Here is a 20,305-nt window from a genome sequence, read left to right as displayed (position 1 = left end):
AAATAATTTTAATAACGCTGTTCATTCTAATATAACTTTGACATGTGTTGCCTCAACACTGCAATAAAAGAAAATTGTTTTAAATTGTTACTTTTTTTTTTGCTGGTTTTAAAGACATCTTTGTAAATATCTACAGAGGTTTGAGCTTTCTAAGCAGAAGAGGAACAATGAGATGTGATTTTTCTTTTCAGGTCAAAAATGGAGAAAAATAAAGGCAGTTAAGGCTGATACAATGGAGCAGGGGTGGTATGGACTTTCTGGGCCCTTTCGATCCCCACTAATAATTTGCTTAAAAGCTTTTTGACAAACAAATCTTAGCCTTTACCCTTCAGGACTCACTGATGAGCCAATTCACATTTTAGATTTACTCCATATTGCACGCAAACTCCTGTGAACATGCAAAAGGATTTTTATTGGCTACAGAAATCATTCATGGGAAAAATAAAGAATTCAAAACATCCATTTACAATAAACATTAAAATAAAAAGAACCAGCTGATTTTAAGAAACGCCAGAAAAGTTGAGTTAAACTTAAAAATCGGATGAGGCAACTATTAGCCAATCTTTGATTTTGGTGTAGCCAATCAGATTTCTGGTGGGGCCACGCCCCTGGTTGGGGGTCCTGAGGCCATACATGTTGAGAACCAAGGGATCAGTTAGTTCTGAGATTATCAGAGTCTGAGAAAAAAAGAGCAAACAATGATTTGAGTTCCTCTTTTATTGACACATTGTAAAAATCCAAAGCGCTCTTGAATGAACACTCGTTTCTTTTGAACGCTTCACGTTGGTTTTCGCTTCCCAACGTCAGACTGGACGTTTGACACCCGCTCCCTCTGACCCCAGATGAGACATTTCATTACAAAATAAAAATAAAAAATGAAAATCATCCACAAAAAAAAAAAAAAAAAAAAAACCCAAAACAAAATCTCTTAGATGCAAATTTCTTCCCCCGAACAAAAGTATAAAAAGTACTCTTTTCCCCGCTCATCTGCAGACCACAGGGGAAGGTGTTCAGTGCTGTGCGCTAAAAGGCTCCTCTCACTGCAAACTGAAGGCTTTATGTCCTCGACAGACCCCGGTTATCCAGATCTTTCACCTGAAACATCAAACGACAAGTTCAAACAACCCGTGTAATAAAGCCTCTGCATGTGGGCGGAGTCAAGTCCGACCTCCATCAACCCTCACACAGCCCCGCCCCCTCCTCAGGCAGACCACTCAGGTCTTCCAGGTTTAACTGATGCTCATGTAGCAGCATGTGTGGTGATGACCGAGTCTACGGAGACCCTGTCCTTCTATCCTTCTGTCCTTCTACCTGGACGTGGCGTTTTGTCTCGGTTGATCTGGGACGTTTCTCCCAGCCAATGACAGCGCTCAGGTGAGTTTATGACAGGACACAATCCACTGTTTCAACGCGATTTTAAAACCGCTGAATATGACGGACGTGTCGAACAAGAAGAGAAAATAAAATCATGCCGAGTGGATAAAGCTCGTTCTAATACGAGGGCTTGTTGTCATGGCGTTTAGCAGAGGTCAGCTTGTGCTCGCGTGCAGTGACCCAGTTTGAACATCCTGTTTCCAAGCTGCAGCCTAAAATACTACGGACTGAACCTTTAAACACCTGCACCTGTATTTAACATCTGAGCTCACTGACTAAATCAAATCACAATAACAGGGGAACATGAGTTTACCTTGTATATCCTAACCAGCCAGTGCTCTGTTGTGTACGCCTCCTCCAACACGTCCAGTTCAAAGTCTTTGTTCCCGATCTCAGCGTTCCTCACTCTGTCGTAACCAGGAGGGCGCTCTGCAGGAAACATTCAGACCGTCAGAAAAACAGCAGACAACCAGACTGTTCATGAAGGAGCGCCATCTCTATATTTAAAAAAAAAAAAAAAAAAGCCCTGCAGAGAGGCTTTAATAAGCGGGCTCTGATAGGAGGTCGGTCGGCGTGGCGAGTACTCACTGGCCTCTGTGTAGACCTGTCCGAAGCGGTAGTAGCACATCTTGTACATGAGGCAGTTGAGCAGGACGGGCGAGCCCTCGCGGTCCACTCTGAACTCTCCGGTGGGAGTGTAGTAGTCGTGCTCCTTGATGTGTTTGCCCGTGTCTGTGCTGCCGCCGATACGGACCATCCACAGGAACTTATTGATGTCTGTGACGCAGGAAGTTTGATCAGAGGAGGCAAAAATCACCAAAATAAAAACAAAATAAAACTTCCTTTAAGTACAAATTTGAGCCAACAGGTGTGTTCTGTTTGACCTCCGACCTCGACACACCCGAGTTAAAACGCATTTCAGGTGCAAGTCGGAGAGTAAGAGTGTCACAGATTTGGATTCATTTTTATTCCCCCTGATGTAATAAAGTTTTTTTTTAAATATATTTATATACCAGTATTTGTTCCAATCCCATCACTTAAGAAAACAGCGTGTTCGTATCCTGAAATCTTCACCGAGCTCGACGACGCTTCTGTATCTTGTGGTTGTGTGTGTGTGTGTGTGTGTGTGTGTGTGTGTGTGTGTGTGTGTGTGTGTGTGTGTGTGTGTGTGTGTGTGCGTGTGCCAGTAATCCTCGAGGTCTAAAAGCCGGCGTGTGACCCTGTGATGTCAGAGACGTACCGTCTGAAGAATATCCCGTCAGTCCTCCGAAGATGACGAGGACGTAGCTGACGTCCAGCTCCCTCATGATCTCGTAGGCGCGCTCCTCTGTGGACGCCATCGCCTGCGGGACAAAAAAAACGGCTCAGTCACCACGGCAACGCTCATCAACGTCATGACGTGATAGGACGTCCCAGCTCACCTGTCCCACTCTGGAGATGTGCGTGTTGTTCCACGTGTTGTTGTCCACTAATATGGTCCGATTCGCCATGGCCGTTATCTGATAGCCGTAATCCCACCACGACATGACTTTGGCATCCTGGGAAACAAAATACAACTCAGGTCGATGACGGTCCACAAGTCAGACCATCAGAACCGGATTCACTTGTTGGGTTTTTTTATAAACCGACCTCGGGCGTGTTGTGTCGGAGCCAGTAGTACGCCTCCCTGAAGTCGTCAAAGATGATTCGGCTGCCGTCACCTCCGCGAGCCGACAGCACGATGGAGGGGGAGGAGTAAGCCTCGCTGGTCACCCAGGTGGAGTGGAAGGTGTACGTGATGAGGAAGAAGGCCATGACCAGAATCATCCCGCTGGCAACCTGCAGAGAAAAACAAACAACATGTGGATCCGTACAGACGCTGAACAGAATCCACGACCCAATGAAGAAGAACATTTATATTAAAGCTACATGCAGACCGACACAACAGCAAGGATTGTTGATGTTGGATGCACACAGATCGGAGCGCTGACGCCGTCATTATTGTACCGTTGAGATGCATTTTTTTATTTTTTTTGTGCGTGTTGACTCGATCATGTCAGAGTTGATCTATTGAGACAAAACTAAAGTGGGCGGGGTTATTAAACCAAACAGCTGATTTTATTGGTGCACGAGGTCCAGGTTTGTAGATACACTTTTACAATCTTTAGCAAAATTATTCTGCAGTATGTGAAGTTTATATGTGGAGTCTATGCACCGTGCAGCAGTCTGAGTGTATGAAAGTTAACCCAGCCCCCCCCCCCCCCTTCTCTCTCCAGATCAGCTCGAGCTGAATTCTCTATTTATATAATATATTTGTAAAAATACAAAGTGTTCTTGCAGGAGAAACTTCAGATGAAGTCTGATTAAAACAAAAAAAACGGCTGTTTGCCTTCATGCATGCATCTACTCCTGGAGAACGTTTTTTTTTCCCCAGAAGTTTCTGCAAGTGTTGCGGTCCCTCACACCTTCCTACCTCGTTCTTGATGGGGTAGGTGGCGTCCTGCTGCTTCTTGCTCTTCTTGTCTGGCCGGCTGACGTCCAAGTTCTTCATGTACGTGGTTAACACCTGAGACACACCGATGCCCGACAGGATGCACATGACGGGAGCCAGAACCAGCATGAGACGCACCTGTAGAGGGCAGACAAGAGCACTTCACATGAACACACACACACACTGGTAGCAGTGTTCCATGCAGGTTCTTTTGGACGTACCATGACAGCTGAGAAGTACATGCTGGTGACTCCGTACATGATGATGAAGATCCTGGCGTCCGACAGGTTGTTGAAACAGTAGTAAAGACCCACTGCAAGGAAAGGACGGGCAACCAACGGTGAATAAGAAACACACACACACACACACACATCACACACACACACACACACACACACACACACACACACACACAGCACACACACACACACACACACACACACACACACACACACACACACACACACACACACACACACACACACACACACGACACACACACACACACACACACACACACACACAGGCGTGTTCACTGACTCAGAGACGGCGTGCTACTCTGCAGCGTGCTCACCTGGAAACATGAAGACGAGCAGCTGCAGGTCAAAGTAGTACGAGGACCAGGTGGTGGGCTGATGCTCGGAGACGGAGGCGATGATGGGGATGTTGTTCTTGGCGTAGGACGGGTCCAGCAGAGAGTAGAAACGACCGGTCCAGGGAGAGATCTTACCTGAGAGGAAATGCACTTTGAGTCAGATGTGTTAAACATCGTATTTACCATCATCTGTGAACGCCACATCTGTGAACGCCAGAGAGAGAGAGGGGGAGAGAGAGAGAGAGAGAGAGAGAGAGGGGGAGAGAGAGGGGGAGAGAGAGAGAGAGGGGGGGAGAGAGAGAGAGAGGGGGGAGAGAGAGAGAGAGAGGGGGGGTGAGAGAGAGGGGGAGAGAGAGAGGAGGGGGGGGGGAGAGAGAGAGGGAGAGAGAGAGAGAGAGGGGGAGAGAGAGAGAGAGAGAGAGAGGGGGAGAGAGAGAGAGAGAGACAGAGCGGGAGAGAGAGAGGGAGAGAGAGGGGGAGAAAGAGAGGGAGAGAGAGGGGGAGAGAGAGAGAGAGGGAGAGAGAGAGCTCGTCTCACCGGTCAGCATGAGGACGGTGCCCACAGACAGCAGGACGAAGCCCACCAGGGAGATGACGCTCTTGAACAGAACCTCAAACTGCTGGGCGTTCAGCTTGCTGCGCAGGTAGTCCACGAAGGCGTGAATCTGGCACAGGCCAAACATCCCGAAGGCCGCCATGTGCTCCGAGGACTGCACCGGCTGGTGGAGCAGACAGGAAATGAGTCAAGGAGAGTTACTAAATAAAGATCTAAACGACGTGATACATGAAAGAACTATTGCGTCTCCTCTTACCTGGAAACCAACAAACGAGATCTGCATGGAGAGGATGGTGCCCAGGCAGTAAACTGTGCAGTAAGCCACGTAGATGCGGTGAGAGAAGCGTCCGGTGAGCATCAGAACCAGGACGTGGAGGGGGATCAGGTTGATGAGGAACACGTAGCCACCCCAGGAAGAAACCTACACACACACACACGTCTCGTTGAACACATCTGTGAACGCCAACGACTCGCGTCAGAGACAAAGTGTCCGGTCTCCTCACCATGTAGAAGTAGGCCAGCGCACATATGGACGCCCAGTAAACAGAGCCCGTGTTCACCGCCTTGATCCACATGTAATACGTCAGCAGCATGCAGAAGATGGCGATGCCTTCATTATCGTAGGAGCCGGCGACAGATCGAGAGATGTAACCAGGAACCACTGCGATCATGGCAGCAGCCAGGAGCCCAGCACCTGCATCCTACACACACACACACACACACAGACTTGTTAACTCGTGGTCAAAGTGTGGAGGGAGGGAGGGAGGGAGAGAGAGAGAGAGAGAGAGAGAGAGAGAGAGAGAGAGAGAGAGAGAGAGCTGTATGACTGACGCCTGCTGAAAAGATGTGCATGTTTCTGGTTCGAATAGTTTGTTTAAGTCAAATGAACAATTTCTAGTTTTATCGTAACATCATTTAATCCAAACTTCCAAATATTCTTATGTGTGTGTTGTGTTTTTGGCAGAGAACGACGAAGTTCTGCCTTCATTCAACAAGAGAAAGAGAGGGAGAGAGAGAGAGGGGGAGAGAGAGGAGGGGGGGAGAGAGAGAGAGAGAGAGAGGGGGGGAGACAGAGAGGGAGAGAGAGAGAGACAGAGAGAGAGAGAGTGACAGAGAGGGAGAGAGAGAGAGAGAGAGGGCATGGACTCGTGTGTTTTACCTTCAGCTCCTTGGTGAAGTGGTACGTCACGATCGCGGTGAACGACGAGAACAAAGGAGCCAGGAAGACGCAGACGTTACGGATGTCGATGGTGATGTGGAAGAAGTGGAGGACGTGGTACAAGAGATCATCAGTCCTGGAGAGGAGACACCAGAGGGTTCGAGTCAGTGACAGCTCAAAGAGCGCACACACACACACACACACACACACACACACACACATCCTGTCAAGTCATTCAAACAAGAAGAAGAATACACACTTTACACACTTTCTATAAACATTTGAGATCCCAGTTGGTACCTGGATAAATGGTTCCTCCGATGATCCTCCCCAGAGGATACCACGCCCGGTCATCAAACCAGTTGTGAAACTTATAAAATCCTTCTTCAGTCAGGAAGCGGGTCGTACGGTAGTTGAAGTACCTGAGGGGCGAGATGAGAGTGAGACGTCGTGTCGCCTTGGATAACTCACCATGACGGGAAAGTGACGGGAGGACCGGACTTACGGATCAAACTCATGGATGACACTCTCGAACCTCAAGACGGAAAACAGTCTGGTGGAGAACGCTGAAGAGAGGAAACATTTTTTTAAAATTATGATTAGTCGATCGCAGAGTTTCAAACGTCAGTGTGACACAAGTAAAAAAATTAATTAATTAATTAACATGTTCATAAAGTTGTCTTATAACAAATATAAAAACATTTAAATCCAACTACTGGAGGAAAATCTGAGAGAGCGGCCTTAAAGTCGGGCGACCCTGAACCTTATCAGAGAAAAACTCAAAGTGTTAACCTCTGCTTTAGCGAGCTTGTAAGGACTTAAATTAGGAGTTCTTCAGGATTCTGGAAAAAAAAAAAAAAAAAAAAAAAACTCGTCCAGGAGTTGGATCTAAATGTTTTTATCCGTGTTATCAGAAACCTTTATGAACACGTTTGTGAAGAAATCTAACGGTGAGGAATTTATTCCCCCAAAACATCTGACAAGAGTCCTGTAGTAAAAAGGACGTATTTTAAAAGCTCCTATAATATCAATCAATCAAATAACTGATCGTTTTAAAACATGTTGAAATAAAGTATCGGGGGGGGGGGGGTGATGTTGATGGGGGACTCACAGAGGATGGCAGCCATAGACAGGATGAGCAGCTTCAGCAGCGTGTCCTGTTTCTCGTAGGACAACCGCAAGAAGCCCAGCTTGGTCATTTTGGCGAGGTTAGGGACAGCTCGCCGTACTACCTGAAGGGAGGAAGACCAGAACCTGTAAGACCGAGAGCCACATGGGACCAGAACCTCTAAGACTGAGAGCTACATGAGACCAGAACCTGTAAGGCTGAGAGCCACATGAGACCAGAACCTGTAAGACTGAGAGCTACATGGGACCAGAACCTGTAAGACTGAGAGCCACATGGGACCAGAACCTGTAAGACCGAGAGCCACATGAGACCAGAACCTGTAAGACCGAGAGCCACATGAGACCAGAACCTGTACCAGAACCAAAACCTGTAGGACTGAGAGCTACATGAGACCGGAACCTGTAATACTGAGAGCAATATGGGACCAGAACCTCTAAGACTGAGAGCTACATGAGACCAGAACCTGTAAGGCTGAGAGCTACATGAGACCAGAACCTGTAAGACTGAGAGCAATATGGGACCAGAACCTCTAAGACTGAGAGCTACATGAGACCAGAACCTGTAAGGCTGAGAGCTACATGAGACCAGAACCTGTAAGGCTGAGAGCTACATGAGACCAGAACCTGTACCAGAACCTGTAAGACCGAGAGCTACATGAGACCAGAACCTGTAAGACTGAGAGCCACATGAGACCAGAACCTGTACCCGAACCAGAACCTGCAAGACTGAGAGCCACATGAGACTGGAACCTGTAATACTGAGAGCTACATGAGACCAGAACGTGTAATACTGAGAGCTACATGAAACCAGAACCTGTAAGACCGAGAGCTACATGAGACCAGAACCTGTAAGACCGAGAGCTACATCAGACTGAGAGCTACATGAGACTAGAACCTGTAAGACCGAGAGCCACATGAGACCAGAACCTGTAAGACTGAGAGCTACATAAGACCAGAACCTGTAAGACCGAGAGCCACATGAGACCAGAACCTGTAAGACTGAGAGCTACATAAGACCAGAACCTGTAAGACTGAGAGCCACATAAGACCAGAACCAGAAAAGATAAGAGTCTTCCAAGTATTTTTTTTTAATAGTCCACTTCCAGGTCCACTCCAACCAGATAAGGCCACGCACTAAGATGTGACGTCAGTAAAACCAGGAAGCACTCTGAATGGAAAAAAAAAAAACTTCTGCTGCAGGGATATAGCTCAGTCAGATCCTCTTCAGATGTTTATGCAGCTTATAAACAACAGAACAAAAACCCAATCCAATCCTAAACAGAACTGTTCACAGTCTCGAAGCACTCACTAAAAATCTTAAGGAGCCTTACACAAGTTTATGACAGCATCAACATTAGCCAACATCCTAAAAACAGGAAATAAAGAGCAGCTAGCTGACATGTGTTCACAGATATTAACCACAACGTGTGCATGCATTAAATTAATCCAGACACTGGTACAGGTGAAGCAGCCTCTCTCAGTTTGTTGCTGCTGCAGAAGGTTTCTTTAGATCCACTTTAAAGTCTGTTAGCTGCGTTAGCTAGCGAGGCTAACTGCTGCTTACTGTACAATGAACTCGCTCTTCTTCTTCTTCTTCTTCTCTGACTTTATTTTAAATCTATTATCGCCCTCCTTCACATTTCCCAGCAGGGCAGCAGGCTTTAACAGGACATGTTAAACAATATAATGCCAACAGGTTTAATAATGTAACGTTGACTTACCCGCTCCGCTCCCGTTTCTCATACACTTACTAACACACACGCGCACACTACCTTCAGCGTGGATTAATCCCGCCCTAACCACGCCGTACCGCGCGTTTATTGGCCAACAGTGGGTCAATAGTAATCTTACTCGTATCTGATTGGTTGTTCCCACTGTCATTCAGAATTCCTTCTCTGACTTGCCGCTGGAGTGTAGTGACGTGTCCTTAGTCCGGTGAGGACGCGTGTCGCCCCCTGCTGGTGAGGGGCCATCACGACAACTGAATCTCAGCACCCAAAGGAAGCAAAAACGGCAAATAAAAAATAAATATATATATACTACTTACTTACTTAAATACCTGACTTGTGTTTTTGATATTATGGTTGGCAGATAATTGTAAAGTTTAATGTATTTTCTGATATATATTCATGTGATTAATGATGGGATTATTTTTGTTACCTCTCTTCTAAATGTTATGGTTTGCATGTGTTTTTTCAAATGCACTCTTTATATTCAAGCTAATGTTTTGTAATGTGCACTCCAGCAAGAACAGACGAGCTCTGGGGTACAGCTAATGGGCACCCTAAAATAAAAAAAGAGAGAATCAGAGAGGAATTATTTATATATTTAGATTTTTAAACAAATAATTAAATGCAGTTGTTAAAAATAGACCGAGGAAGAAATTTGCTCAGGCGAATCCTGAAGAAGAGTTTTAGTGATTGTGATGAGAAAACGTTTCGTGTCATTTGAGTGAGTAATTCTGTCTCAGCCTGCACCTCCCAGTTTCCTTAGTTAAAACAATTGCTTAAAATATTGAATAATAAATGTGAAATCCTAGTGTTCATGCTTGCCTTAGTTTTTTTCAGTGTGTGTGTGTGTGTGTGTGGTTCGGTTTGTGTTCAGAACATAGAATGAGATTACTTTCTCTAATTTAACCTTGAATCGTCATCATGACAGGAAATGAGTGAATATCTAATTGTGATGCAGATTCTTATTCAAGTTAAGTTGATTTTGGATGTCAGACTATTTAATGTAAACTTGCTGCTCCATTAAGATTCTGAATAGATCATAAAGTAAAAACAAATCAACTTCTGCTTAAAAGTTAAGGTCTGATTTTCTTTGTCAGTAACTTCCTGCTGTGTAAGGTCTCCATCTAACTCTTCCTCATCCATCGTCTTCACTCCATCAAGTTTTTAAATTTAATACATCTGATTGGCCGTTGCAGCAAAACCCTGAACACAGTGATCCAAATATTAAATACTGACCCATTTTATTGAAATAAGACGTATTACTTTTACAAAACCTCACTCACAAACACCAGTCTGCACAAACACTTTGCTCTTCTTTTACAGCGATTGCACACTGTTTGAAAAACGTGCCCCCCCCCCCCCTCCGTGCTCCCTCAGTGATGAGTGAAGGGAAGGTTGGTGCGTGGCTGCACCGTGTGTGACGTGTTGGACTCCTGCTTTAACATTCACAATGTATTAACATTACACAGAGCAACAAAAACCACACGGGATGATTCGCTGGGAACAATTAGATCAGCTTCAGCTCTCCCTGGAGAACCACAGCATGCAGGTCCGGGCTGAAGACTTTTTAAAAACATGGAGCTCCTTTCTGAAAACTCAGAGCTTAAGTAGTTAAGGTGAACTGGATAAAGACGCAGCAGTTTGGCAGTGTGATCTCAACACTTATCTTCCAAGTGTAAAACTCAGGCAGCCTCTCCTTCGCTGGTGTCACCTTGTGATTTTTTAAAACGGCGGGGTGAGATTGTAACATCAGACGACTTTTTAAGGGGACACAAAAAAAGAGTGACTTTGTTATCTGATTTCAGTTTCTACCAGCAGCAGCAGCAGCAGCAGCTTATTTGATTTTTCTACACAATCAAAAAGCTCTAACAGGATAAAAAACAACCTCCTCCTCGAACCTTTTTTATTACACAAGGTTATTTCCCGGCGCTTTTGGGACACCGTCATTGGACACAGAAATCGGTCCATGTGCAAGAAAGGAAGGAATCCGCCCGGCAACATAAAGAAAACACGGCCCTCTGCTTCTCAATGCAAAAACCCGTCAAAGCTTCGTCAGTCACGAGTCTGCTCCAACACATTACCACTACATGAGTTCTTGTGCTGTCATTTATTCAAAGGAGAGTCACTCAAATGGCACATTTTACAAAAAAAAAAGAAAAGAGAAGAAGAAGAGCCGAGTATATAACGTGTTTTGAGTGTGAGGCAGTCGAGTTTTGTGTCACACTGAAAACGTGTCTGTCAGGTGCTGTGGACGAGGAATCAAAGGGATAGATGGGAGATAAAAACATGTAAACCCTTCGCACTAAACCGAACATCATCTTCATCACGGGTGGGGTGGGGGGGGGGGGAATCACGCTGAGAGAAACCCTTCATCATCATCATCATCATCATCGTCGTCGTATGCTCTCCTGTCCCCTTCCACAGATCATCACTGATTGGGCAGGGGTCTCTGGCGTGCGGGGGAGGCGTGGGGAGAGGACAGCCGCTCGGAGGAGGCGGACGACGTCAGCGAGGACTGCAGGTGGACCGTCTTGTGGAAAAGTTTGTTGCTGATCATCACGACCAGAGAGAAGAGACGCAGCTGGAAGTGACTGAAAGAGACACACGGCGTGATCTGTCTGACTCGTGCGTTCAAAGAAAGACACTCAAACGGAGGGTTGTCTTCGTTATACTCACTACAGCTTGGTGGGTGTCTTGGCCTCGTTAGCACTGATGATAAACAGCGGGAAGAGGATGGAGAACAAGCAGCCACTACATGCACGAGCAGAAACAAAAAAAAGACCTGACTTCAGTTACGTGAATATCCGATAAAAACTCTTTATGCACACTACACTTGTTTTGGACACTTAATGCTAATCACTGCTCCTTTATGTTGCTGAGCACTTTAATGGCCCAATTTGCCTCCCTGCATTGACTGTTTAATGTCTGTACTCACACCTCTGGCAACTACCTCAAACACCTCTGTACATGCACATGTAACTAGTTTCTAGAAGGTCAGCACTTTGTTTCTAAGGCTCTTTAACTGTTTACAGGTCTCTTTTAACCAACACATGTTTTTCTCTCCTTCACAGGTTATGTACATTATGCTATATAAGTTTAAGTCTAATGCTAACTGCACAGGTTTAACTTGTAATTATGTTCACTCTTAGTCACATAGGTGCTCCTAAATCTTGTTTGGGGGATTATTGTATACAGAGGGGAGGGGGGACAGCGGGTGTGTATTGTAACTAATGTCTTGTGTCCTGCCTGTCTGTATACTGCAACTGGATGCCTTGAATTTCCCTCGGGATCAATAAAGTATCTATCTATCTATCTATCTATCTATCTATCTATCTATCTATCTATCTATCTATCTACGTACAGCTTCAACTGGCAGCTTGAGATGAATAACAATAATTATTATGTCATCTTACACAAATCAAGAATACGAAGAGTTTACCTGATTATATAAGAGGAGGGCAGGGCGGTCAGCAGAGCCATGGGCAAACCGAAGCCGAAGTAATAAGGCCAGTTCCTCTCGATGTTGGACAGCCGCTGGTGCATCTCGATGCCTTCAACAGACATGAAACAGCTTCATGTGACGAAGGTGAATCCACACAGAGACGTTATTTGTGTTGTCGTGGACTGTGCTGTGAATCGCTCACCGTGGTTGAACCAGCGGTACTCGAAGCAGTACAGGGAGTAGAGCAGAGACATGTGGAGGAGGCTGACCATCTGCCCGATGGCGTCGATGGGGAAGAGGCTAACAATCATACCCTGCAGGAGCACAAACGTACAGCACACTCATCTCAAACATCTCACTGACCTGAGCTGGGAGGGGAGACACTTCATGAAACCCGAACCCGAGTTGTGCCACCTTAAATGGGCTGCGACTTAAAGGGATACTTCACCCTATTTGCATGAAGCTTTGTATCATTAGAAACATGCTAGTAGTGTTGAATGGTGGTGAATCCAGCCCTCGTTTTGCCCTGAGACGAGAAAACATGTTTTTCTTTGCCTGAAAGTTTTCTTTATAAGACGCAAAAATCGTCATATTGCGTCACGTTAAGAATTTTAGGCTGACAGGGAAGAACTACAAGTGTAGTTTCTCATGTTTTCATCCACTGAAGCTCGTCGGGTGTCGGTTTCGTCTGCTGCTGTATCCACCCGCAGCCAATGTAAACATCGCATCCTGTCAAAATGTCTGATCGGCTGGTGGTGAAAACTCACTTCTTGTCCTTGTTCGGATTAAACGACCCGGTAAAAACAATAATTCACCATTTCAAGAAAACCACACGGAGTACGTTCAGACGTCTTACTGGATCTGCAAACCAGTTAGCTTATAGCTTGTAGCCTGAAGGCTTGCTCTGGTGTTCAGTGGGCGTGGCCTGCGGTGTTGTGAATTCTGGGAGTTGAAGTATTTGATTCAAATCAGTTTAAAATAGATTTTCTGCTTTTTCTCGGTCAATAAGGCGGCAAATAAAAAACATTATTTCACATTTCAACAACATATGAGACTCAATTTCAGGACAGATTCATGTTTCAATGGGTGAGGTATCACTTTAAACACTAAACCACCTGAAACCCGAGTTTGTGACTTTTAAAGTGAAAGCATCTCCAACCTAACTCGCTGCTCAAACCTCCAGTGTGTGCGTGTGTGTGTGTGTGTGTGTGTGTGTGTGTGTGTGTGTGTGTGTGTGTGTGAGTGTGTGTGTGAGTGTGTGTGCTACACAGAGACTATTTAGAAACAAAGAGACGCACCTGAATGAGGAAGAGCGCCTGCAGGAGGAGGTTGAAGAGCATGTCTGCGATGATCTTACTGACGCTGGGGAACGGCTGAGCTTTACATCCGGACACTTCAAATGCCAGGTCAGCTATATCCTGCGACCGACAAGAACACGCTGATTTACACGTCGGAATTAGTAGACATGATGAGGACCAGATTAAGTTAGAGAGAGTGTATTACAACAAGCTCTGATCACTATGGGGTCAGCGTGCGAGTCCATCAGCGCACGCTCTCACCTGGAACCAGATGGCGTTGACTATCTTACTGAGGACGAACAGAGGGAGAACCCAAAGAGCGCTGAAGACGGAGGTCAGGATGAACTCTAACCAGGACCACACACTGCCGTGGAGGGAGGGATCACCTGCAGCCGAGACACGGCGTTCAATGGGACTGACACACACACACCCACCCCCCCACACACACACACCTGCTTTCAGGAGCAGCCGTACATACCGATGATTCTCGCTGTGAGAGTCTGCAGCAGAGGGATAAAGACCCGGTAGAAGAGGAACAGACTGAGCTGCAGGGGAGAAAACAGACATTTGATTTATGAGAGCTTTATGTTGACCTTAAAATAGCATAAAACGGTAAGCGAGGCCACATAATCCCGATAGTGCAGGGATTAAATCTGTGTTTTGGACGAATCTTTGGGGACAAAAAGCTTCTCAAATGAACACTTCGTACACCCAGGAAACGTTAAAGCAAGAATGTGCGACTTTTTGATCCTGTAGGTGTCGCTCTTGAGCACGAGCATGAAACCCTGCCGTTTGGCCACGCCTCCTCTTATCCTGAAGCCGCCGCTCCCCTCCAGCGACACGCCTCCAACCCGCTCTCTACTCGAGCTCACATGAAGGAGTGATCAACAAGAATGCCCCGTCATGAAGCAGCGGAGAAAACTGTCCGTCGCTCGAGCTTCAGTCGCCTGCGTCCTGCTTTGTTGTGTTAGCATGCTAATGTTAGCGCCCTTTGGTTAGCTTGCATCTTCACATTGAAGTAAACGTTGAAGAAATAAATCATTGAGTATGATCTCTTTCCTCTAATCTTTGACTAAAAGACCTTTTACACATAAGGTCGTGCCGTCCATGTAAACATGATAAACACAGCGCTAACAACAACACAGCTAGCGGGACTCGAGCTTCTCCCTCAGTGTAGACGGTCAGGATCCAGAGACACATTTCCTGCTGTATTGATGACTAAAATGTTGCACATTCTTCCTTTAACTCAGAATTTTTGAGATTCGTATTCTGTAATCTAAAAAAAACTAAAACTACAAAGATTTTGATTGGTCCGTGTCGCCTTTCCTGCCACATTTTTTGTTCTTCTGCTGACGTTGATCTACTCCTCTAGTTCATGTAGTTCAGTCTGTGTGCTGATAGACGGCAGTGAAGCTCCAGTCTGTGACCACTTGACTCGTTAAACCACCTCTGAGACGCACAAACGTCCACTCAGATCGACTCTTCAGCCTGACGAGAATCTCTCGAGAGGAAACACACACGGCGCTCCGTTCGCTGACTGAGCTCATGTCGGCAGATTGAAGAGTTCAACGAGGGAGAAACGAGCAAGCAGACGAACGTGTTGATCAGCTGTTTCTGACTTAAGTGGGGGAAAAAAGTCGAGACAGGGAGCAGTCCGAAACAGAACACACGAAAACATAAACAATGAACAATTACAATCCAACGTCAACGAGAGAAACGCTGAGGGAGGAACCAGACGATGATATCTTACCCAGAACACTCCTCCATTCCAGGCACAGCACTGGATAATCCTGCTGAATACTTTGGGGTCACTGAAAGAAAGAAAGTCACAATGACAACGTGGCCCCCCTTTATATGAGATCTGATCAACAGATCTGTTGATAACAAAGAGCCAACACAGACTGAGGAGGTTTTCACAGCTCTTACTTCCAAGCTGTGTGAACTTAAACAACAATTCACCAGTTCTCCGTTATAGCGCTGACAGGACGAGGGCCTAGCGTGGGAGCTACATGAGGTGTGAAAACTGAGGCCTTGACCACACGTAGACGGGTTTTTGTAAAAACGAATATCCTGCCCCCTCCGTCAAGAAAAAAACCTACGACCTCGTTTTTAGAAGAAACTTCATCCACACGTAACCGCAGACGTTTTTAAGCACATTCATAAGCATGCCGGACCTTTAGGTGGCAGTAGTTCCCCATATCCTAACTCCTTAACGTCGTCCTTCGCCTGTGTCCTTGAACATGGAGAAGAATCTGGGCTCGTAAAAACAAGCAAGAAAAAAAGCGCCTGGACAAAAAACAGCGTCAAACCCGCTGTGAGGGCGTCCAGACTGTTTCTGAATGTAAACACAGGTCGCATATGTGACGTAAGAATAATATTTTGTCGCACCCCGGTTACTGACGTCCAAATGCAAACGCATAACGGAGAATTCACAAATCTTCACTTTGGTCGGAGGTTTTTAAAATCTGCGTTTTCGTGTGGACGAGTAGAAAAGAGAGACTCGGCTACGTGTGGGCGGGGCCTTAAGGAGTACTGTTTGTAGTGGAACAAAGTATTACAGAAGATCCAATCAGGATCAATATCCTCCATGAGCATGTCTGACCCTGAGACCTTTCAGTAGTTATTGAGAACGTGCAGCAGACTTTGGACCCTACTTGTCTGGTTTGCGCTCCTCACTCTGTGCCCGTCTCTGTGCCAGGGCGCCGCTCGCCCTTCTCCTCCGCTGCTCTTCTCTTTTCTGCTGGATGCGGGCATCCAGCTTGGTGATTGTTTTAATCCCCAATATGGAGTCCTTGATCCCCTAAAAGAGCCCAGAGAGAGAGAGAGGGAGGGAGAGAGAGAGAGAGAGAACATGCACTCACTTCTTTATGGAGCAGTCACATGTTTTATTACGTTTTTTTTTCCAGACCTGCTGCGACTCTACGAACAGTTCAGTCAACGCTTTAGGTTGATGTTTAATCTTTTCTACCACCATGTCCAGATTTTCTCTTTCTTCTCGCGAAGCAGGAAATCCCTCTGAAACATGTTGAGCCCACAGCTGAGGCGTCAAGCGACATCCTGACAGCTTTAACACACTGCCAACACAAAGACTATTTCACAAACCGCTCCACGACATCATCATCATCATATTAATGGACGTCGGCCTTTTGTTACAGCAGGGAGCTCCGCAGGCCGTTACAACCATTAGCTAGAAGAACAATGTCAAAGAGGTCTAACAAAGCTCAGGGAGCGTCTGTAAAAACACTCATTTAAATTCAATATTGAAGATAAGATATCACTTTTGATTCCCAAATGGGGAAATTTGGGAGTTGTAGCAGCAACACAGAAATAAAAAAAACAAATAAAATAGTAAAAAAATACAATTTAAAAATAGCAGATAAACACAGAATATTAATATTTAACGTTGTTTTGCTCACTCAGTTTATTCATGGTAGCTTAATGTAACATTGATCACAACATGAGGAAACAGACGACACCCAGAAATGAAGCAAAGGAAAAAAAACTTTGGACTTTGTTGTTGCTCAGCCGGGTCGCATCCAAACTGAAGGGACACGCAGATAAAGTTTAGAGGTAATAAACTGAAAATGTCCTCATTAGGACCAAAAACACTCACTGAGACCTGAGCAGACATTTCCCCTTCATGAAGCTTCACGGCGCTCGTCTTCACCAAGTACGAGACAAAACACGAGGCCGCCACGCTTCAATCAGTTCACAGCTAAAACATAGAGTAAATAAAGAAAGCCATGTTTGTTGTCTTTTTTGTTTGCCTCTGCAGCTCAGGACCCGTCTGCTCGTCTTGACGCACTTGAGGGTTTGTTAAATAAAAGACGTGATTCAAGGTGCACCACATAAAGCACAGAACCCAACACAACTGCTCCTTCATGAAAAGCTAAATTGGTCAATCAGCCTTAAATCTATGAAGCCTCAATGACCTCGACACTTGTGCCTCGGGCTTCAGCTGATGTGCGAGTACAACAGTGTCTTTGTGTATATGTGTGTGTGTGTGTTTGTGTGTGTGTGTTTGTGTGTGTGTCAGTTACCGTCGCAACATTGCGGAGGAAGGCCCTGACGCTGTCTGTCATCTCTGGACCAGCTGCAGATCCATCAACTGCAGAAGGAGGGGGGGCTAGTGACCTGGTGGTCCGCTCTCATGGCAGGGAGGGGCTCACCCAGTAACCTGCAAAACAACAGCGAACACAAACAGAGATAAGAAGGAGGTGAGGAGGAGGAGGAGGAGGAGGAGGACAACGGGCACAGTGAGAACGATGAAGGCTTCCTGGAAGAGCAGGACTTTATCATGACAGCTGTGACGAGAGAGGGGGAAACACTGCTTGTTCTCATACTTCAGTTTCAGCGAAAAATAAAAAAGATTGGAGCTGTAACATGCAAGTCTGGGAATCACATGGCTAAACCCTCATCGTGCACGTTTATTAAAAAAAAACGGGGAAAAAAACGAGCTGCTTTAAAATTCAGAAAAAAACAACCACGTTGATTTGTCCCGGGAAAAAACAGGAGCAACGACAGCAGTGCAAGATCCATTAAACACATCATCAAATATAAAATATTTAGACTGAGGATGGAAGTGAGCTGTGATTGGACGAATGGAAACGGAGCTGTAGGAAAGGAGATGAATACCGAGTGGTGAAAGCAACAATATAACTAATAATGTTATTTTATTTTAATCTCATTCATCTCTTCAGGTGACGTTTTGAAGCTCGTTATGGTTTCTACCTCAGCTGCACATTTTACTCTTCTTTTAACAAAGTGCTAAACTTAACACTATTACCCCAATAACATTACCTTCTACATGTTCAGGATGTTTTCTGTATTTTATTATATTTGCTTGGAGTAGTTTAGTAACTTGTTTCTGTGTTAGCCGTTAGCAGAGCCACTCCTCAGGCCCCTCTGGGTTTAATTGGCTTCTCCAGCACAACTAATCATACTGTCTGGTTTTTTTTTTTTATTGTTTCTATTTTGTTTTGCATTTGCATGAAATAAATATTTTTTAAAAAGTAATAGCTCATTTTAAATGAGATGTGTTTATCGCTTCCTCCTCGTTTAGGAGTCGATTTTGTTCTGATAAAAGTTTTCTTTATGTCCTGACATTTTGACACTTCTCAGTCTTTGTTGTTTAATTAAAAAATAAAAAAAGTTTTTTTTTTTTTTTCAAGACTTGCTATAACAATGTGGTCTTTACAAATCCAGTAGGGAACACAAGTACTAGTATATGGTGGTAGTTTGAGTCCTGGTAGTTGGAGGTCTGCACCCCCGTCCAGCCTCGTGGAGGTCTGCACTCCTGTCCAGCCTCGTGGAGGTCTGCACCCCCGTCCAGCCTCGTGGAGGTCTGCACTCCGGTCCAGCCTCGTGGAGGTCTGCACTCCGGTCTCTGTGGTCTTTTGACAGCTCGTTGGTCTTACTCATGTTCGCACTTGGAGTCTGACAGGTGTCTTTAACGAGCTCACACTGACGATACTAATTTTGATTAATAAGTGGAGTAGAAGTGGAGTCTTTTTAAAAAGGCAGACTCAAAGATCTTTGTCAGGTGTTTAAATACTAATGTGCAGCAATAAAATGCAAATAAATTATTATATTGAACAAAAATCATACAATGTGATTTCCTTTTTTTTTTCTTAAATGCACCTTTCGGACCCCTCCATCATTTCAACGTGGGAGAACTTCGCAAACTCGCAGGGTGTTTAAATACTGATGTTCCTCCCTTTATTAAAGAAATAAGTTTATGACGCTGAGGGGAGAAAAAAAGAGAAAAAGAAAAAACCAACTTCATGAAAACGAACAATGCTGATTTATTCCTAACAGTTCCCATCAATCACTGCGTGTCTTGTTCTTGCTAACAGTCACAACAACATTAAAAACAATGACACAGCTTTCTTCATAATGTGAAAGTCAAATCAAACCCAGAGTCTGAGTGACTTCATGTTAGCATGCTGAGTTAGCCTAAAGGTAAAGGTAGCTCACCAAAGAGTGTGAAAAATATGGTCAAACCAGGAGTGTGTGTGTGTGTGTGTGTGTGTGTGTGTGTGTGTGTGTGTGTTCAGTGTAAACACACTCTTACCTCAGCTGTCGTGGTCTAGTTTTCAGCTAGCTGGTCTGTGTTAGCTAGCTACACGTTAGTTTGTGTGTTTCCACAAAGACACGTCTTAAAAAAAAAGGGTTTAAAAGTCAAACACAGCTCACCGTGTCCTCTTTCTTACCTCACACGCTTTAAATAACTCAGTCCACTTCTCTCTTTCGCTCCCCCTTTAACGTGGCAACAACAACAACACCTAACTGATACTAGCAGCAGCAGCAGCAGCAGCAGCAGCACAGGGCCGTACAAAACATATTGCGCAAGCTCCGACTCCGAGGGCTTCTGGGTAATGTAGTACAGTTCAGGAACTGAAGGTTTAATGATGCCAATCCCAGAGGAAGACCGAGTTTGTTTACTTTTTGGGGTTTAGATTAAATTAAAAAAATGAGATTTACTTTTTGTTTCACAGTCCATGAGATATAATACGATAACATAAGGGATGTTAAAATAATAATAATAATAATA

General features: G+C 45.1%; 3 protein-coding genes across 4 annotated transcripts in view; 1 reads left to right on the top strand and 2 right to left on the bottom strand.

The window, feature by feature from the left end:
* The window catches only part of uvrag (UV radiation resistance associated gene), a 249,468-nt gene that overhangs the window by 222,821 nt on the left and 6,342 nt on the right, over positions 1-20,305 (top strand). The gene's annotated exons all lie outside the window — the stretch shown is intronic.
* stt3a (STT3 oligosaccharyltransferase complex catalytic subunit A) lies at positions 700-8,995 on the bottom strand. The gene is given in 18 exon segments (XM_079355721.1): positions 700-1,095; positions 1,688-1,803; positions 1,963-2,151; positions 2,615-2,717; positions 2,796-2,912; positions 3,004-3,192; positions 3,827-3,982; positions 4,066-4,157; positions 4,419-4,574; positions 4,978-5,158; positions 5,252-5,416; positions 5,499-5,696; positions 6,155-6,279; positions 6,282-6,290; positions 6,455-6,576; positions 6,660-6,720; positions 7,266-7,386; positions 8,847-8,995. Coding segments are annotated over 17 exon segments (2,106 nt in total). The 5' UTR covers positions 7,354-7,386; positions 8,847-8,995; the 3' UTR covers positions 700-1,056.
* Positions 10,902-20,111, bottom strand: ei24 (EI24 autophagy associated transmembrane protein). Of its 2 annotated transcripts, none has more exons than XM_079356134.1 (11): positions 19,965-20,111; positions 17,793-17,929; positions 16,407-16,552; positions 15,503-15,563; positions 14,231-14,297; positions 14,014-14,138; positions 13,753-13,872; positions 12,657-12,768; positions 12,452-12,563; positions 11,689-11,763; positions 10,902-11,603 (listed from the first exon to the last, which is right to left on the bottom strand). In XM_079356134.1, the coding sequence occupies exons 2-11, from the start codon at positions 17,832-17,834 to the stop codon at positions 11,441-11,443; spliced, it is 1,023 nt and encodes a 340-aa protein (XP_079212260.1). In that variant the 5' UTR covers positions 17,835-17,929; positions 19,965-20,111; the 3' UTR covers positions 10,902-11,440. The 2 variants fall into 2 exon arrangements, with proteins under 2 accessions (XP_079212260.1, XP_079212261.1); XM_079356135.1 differs by lacking the exon at positions 19,965-20,111 and adding an exon at positions 19,826-19,954.

The sequence above is a fragment of the Symphodus melops genome (assembly GCF_947650265.1).
Source record: "Symphodus melops genome assembly, chromosome: 11".
NCBI lineage: Eukaryota > Metazoa > Chordata > Actinopteri > Labriformes > Labridae > Symphodus > Symphodus melops.
This window is presented reverse-complemented; position numbering and strand designations above follow the sequence as displayed.

Bases quoted from the DNA above. Each gene is read 5' to 3' on its own strand.
- ei24 (XM_079356134.1), bottom strand. From the start codon at position 17,834: ATGACAGACAGCGTCAGGGCCTTCCTCCGCAATGTTGCGACG. The intron at 15,564-16,406 runs GTAGGGTCCAAA...TCTTTCTTTCAG, and splicing joins GAGGAGCGCAAACCAGACAA to TGACCCCAAAGTATTCAGCA. The intron at 14,139-14,230 runs GTATGTACGGCT...TCTCGGCTGCAG, and splicing joins TCTCACAGCGAGAATCATCG to GTGATCCCTCCCTCCACGGC.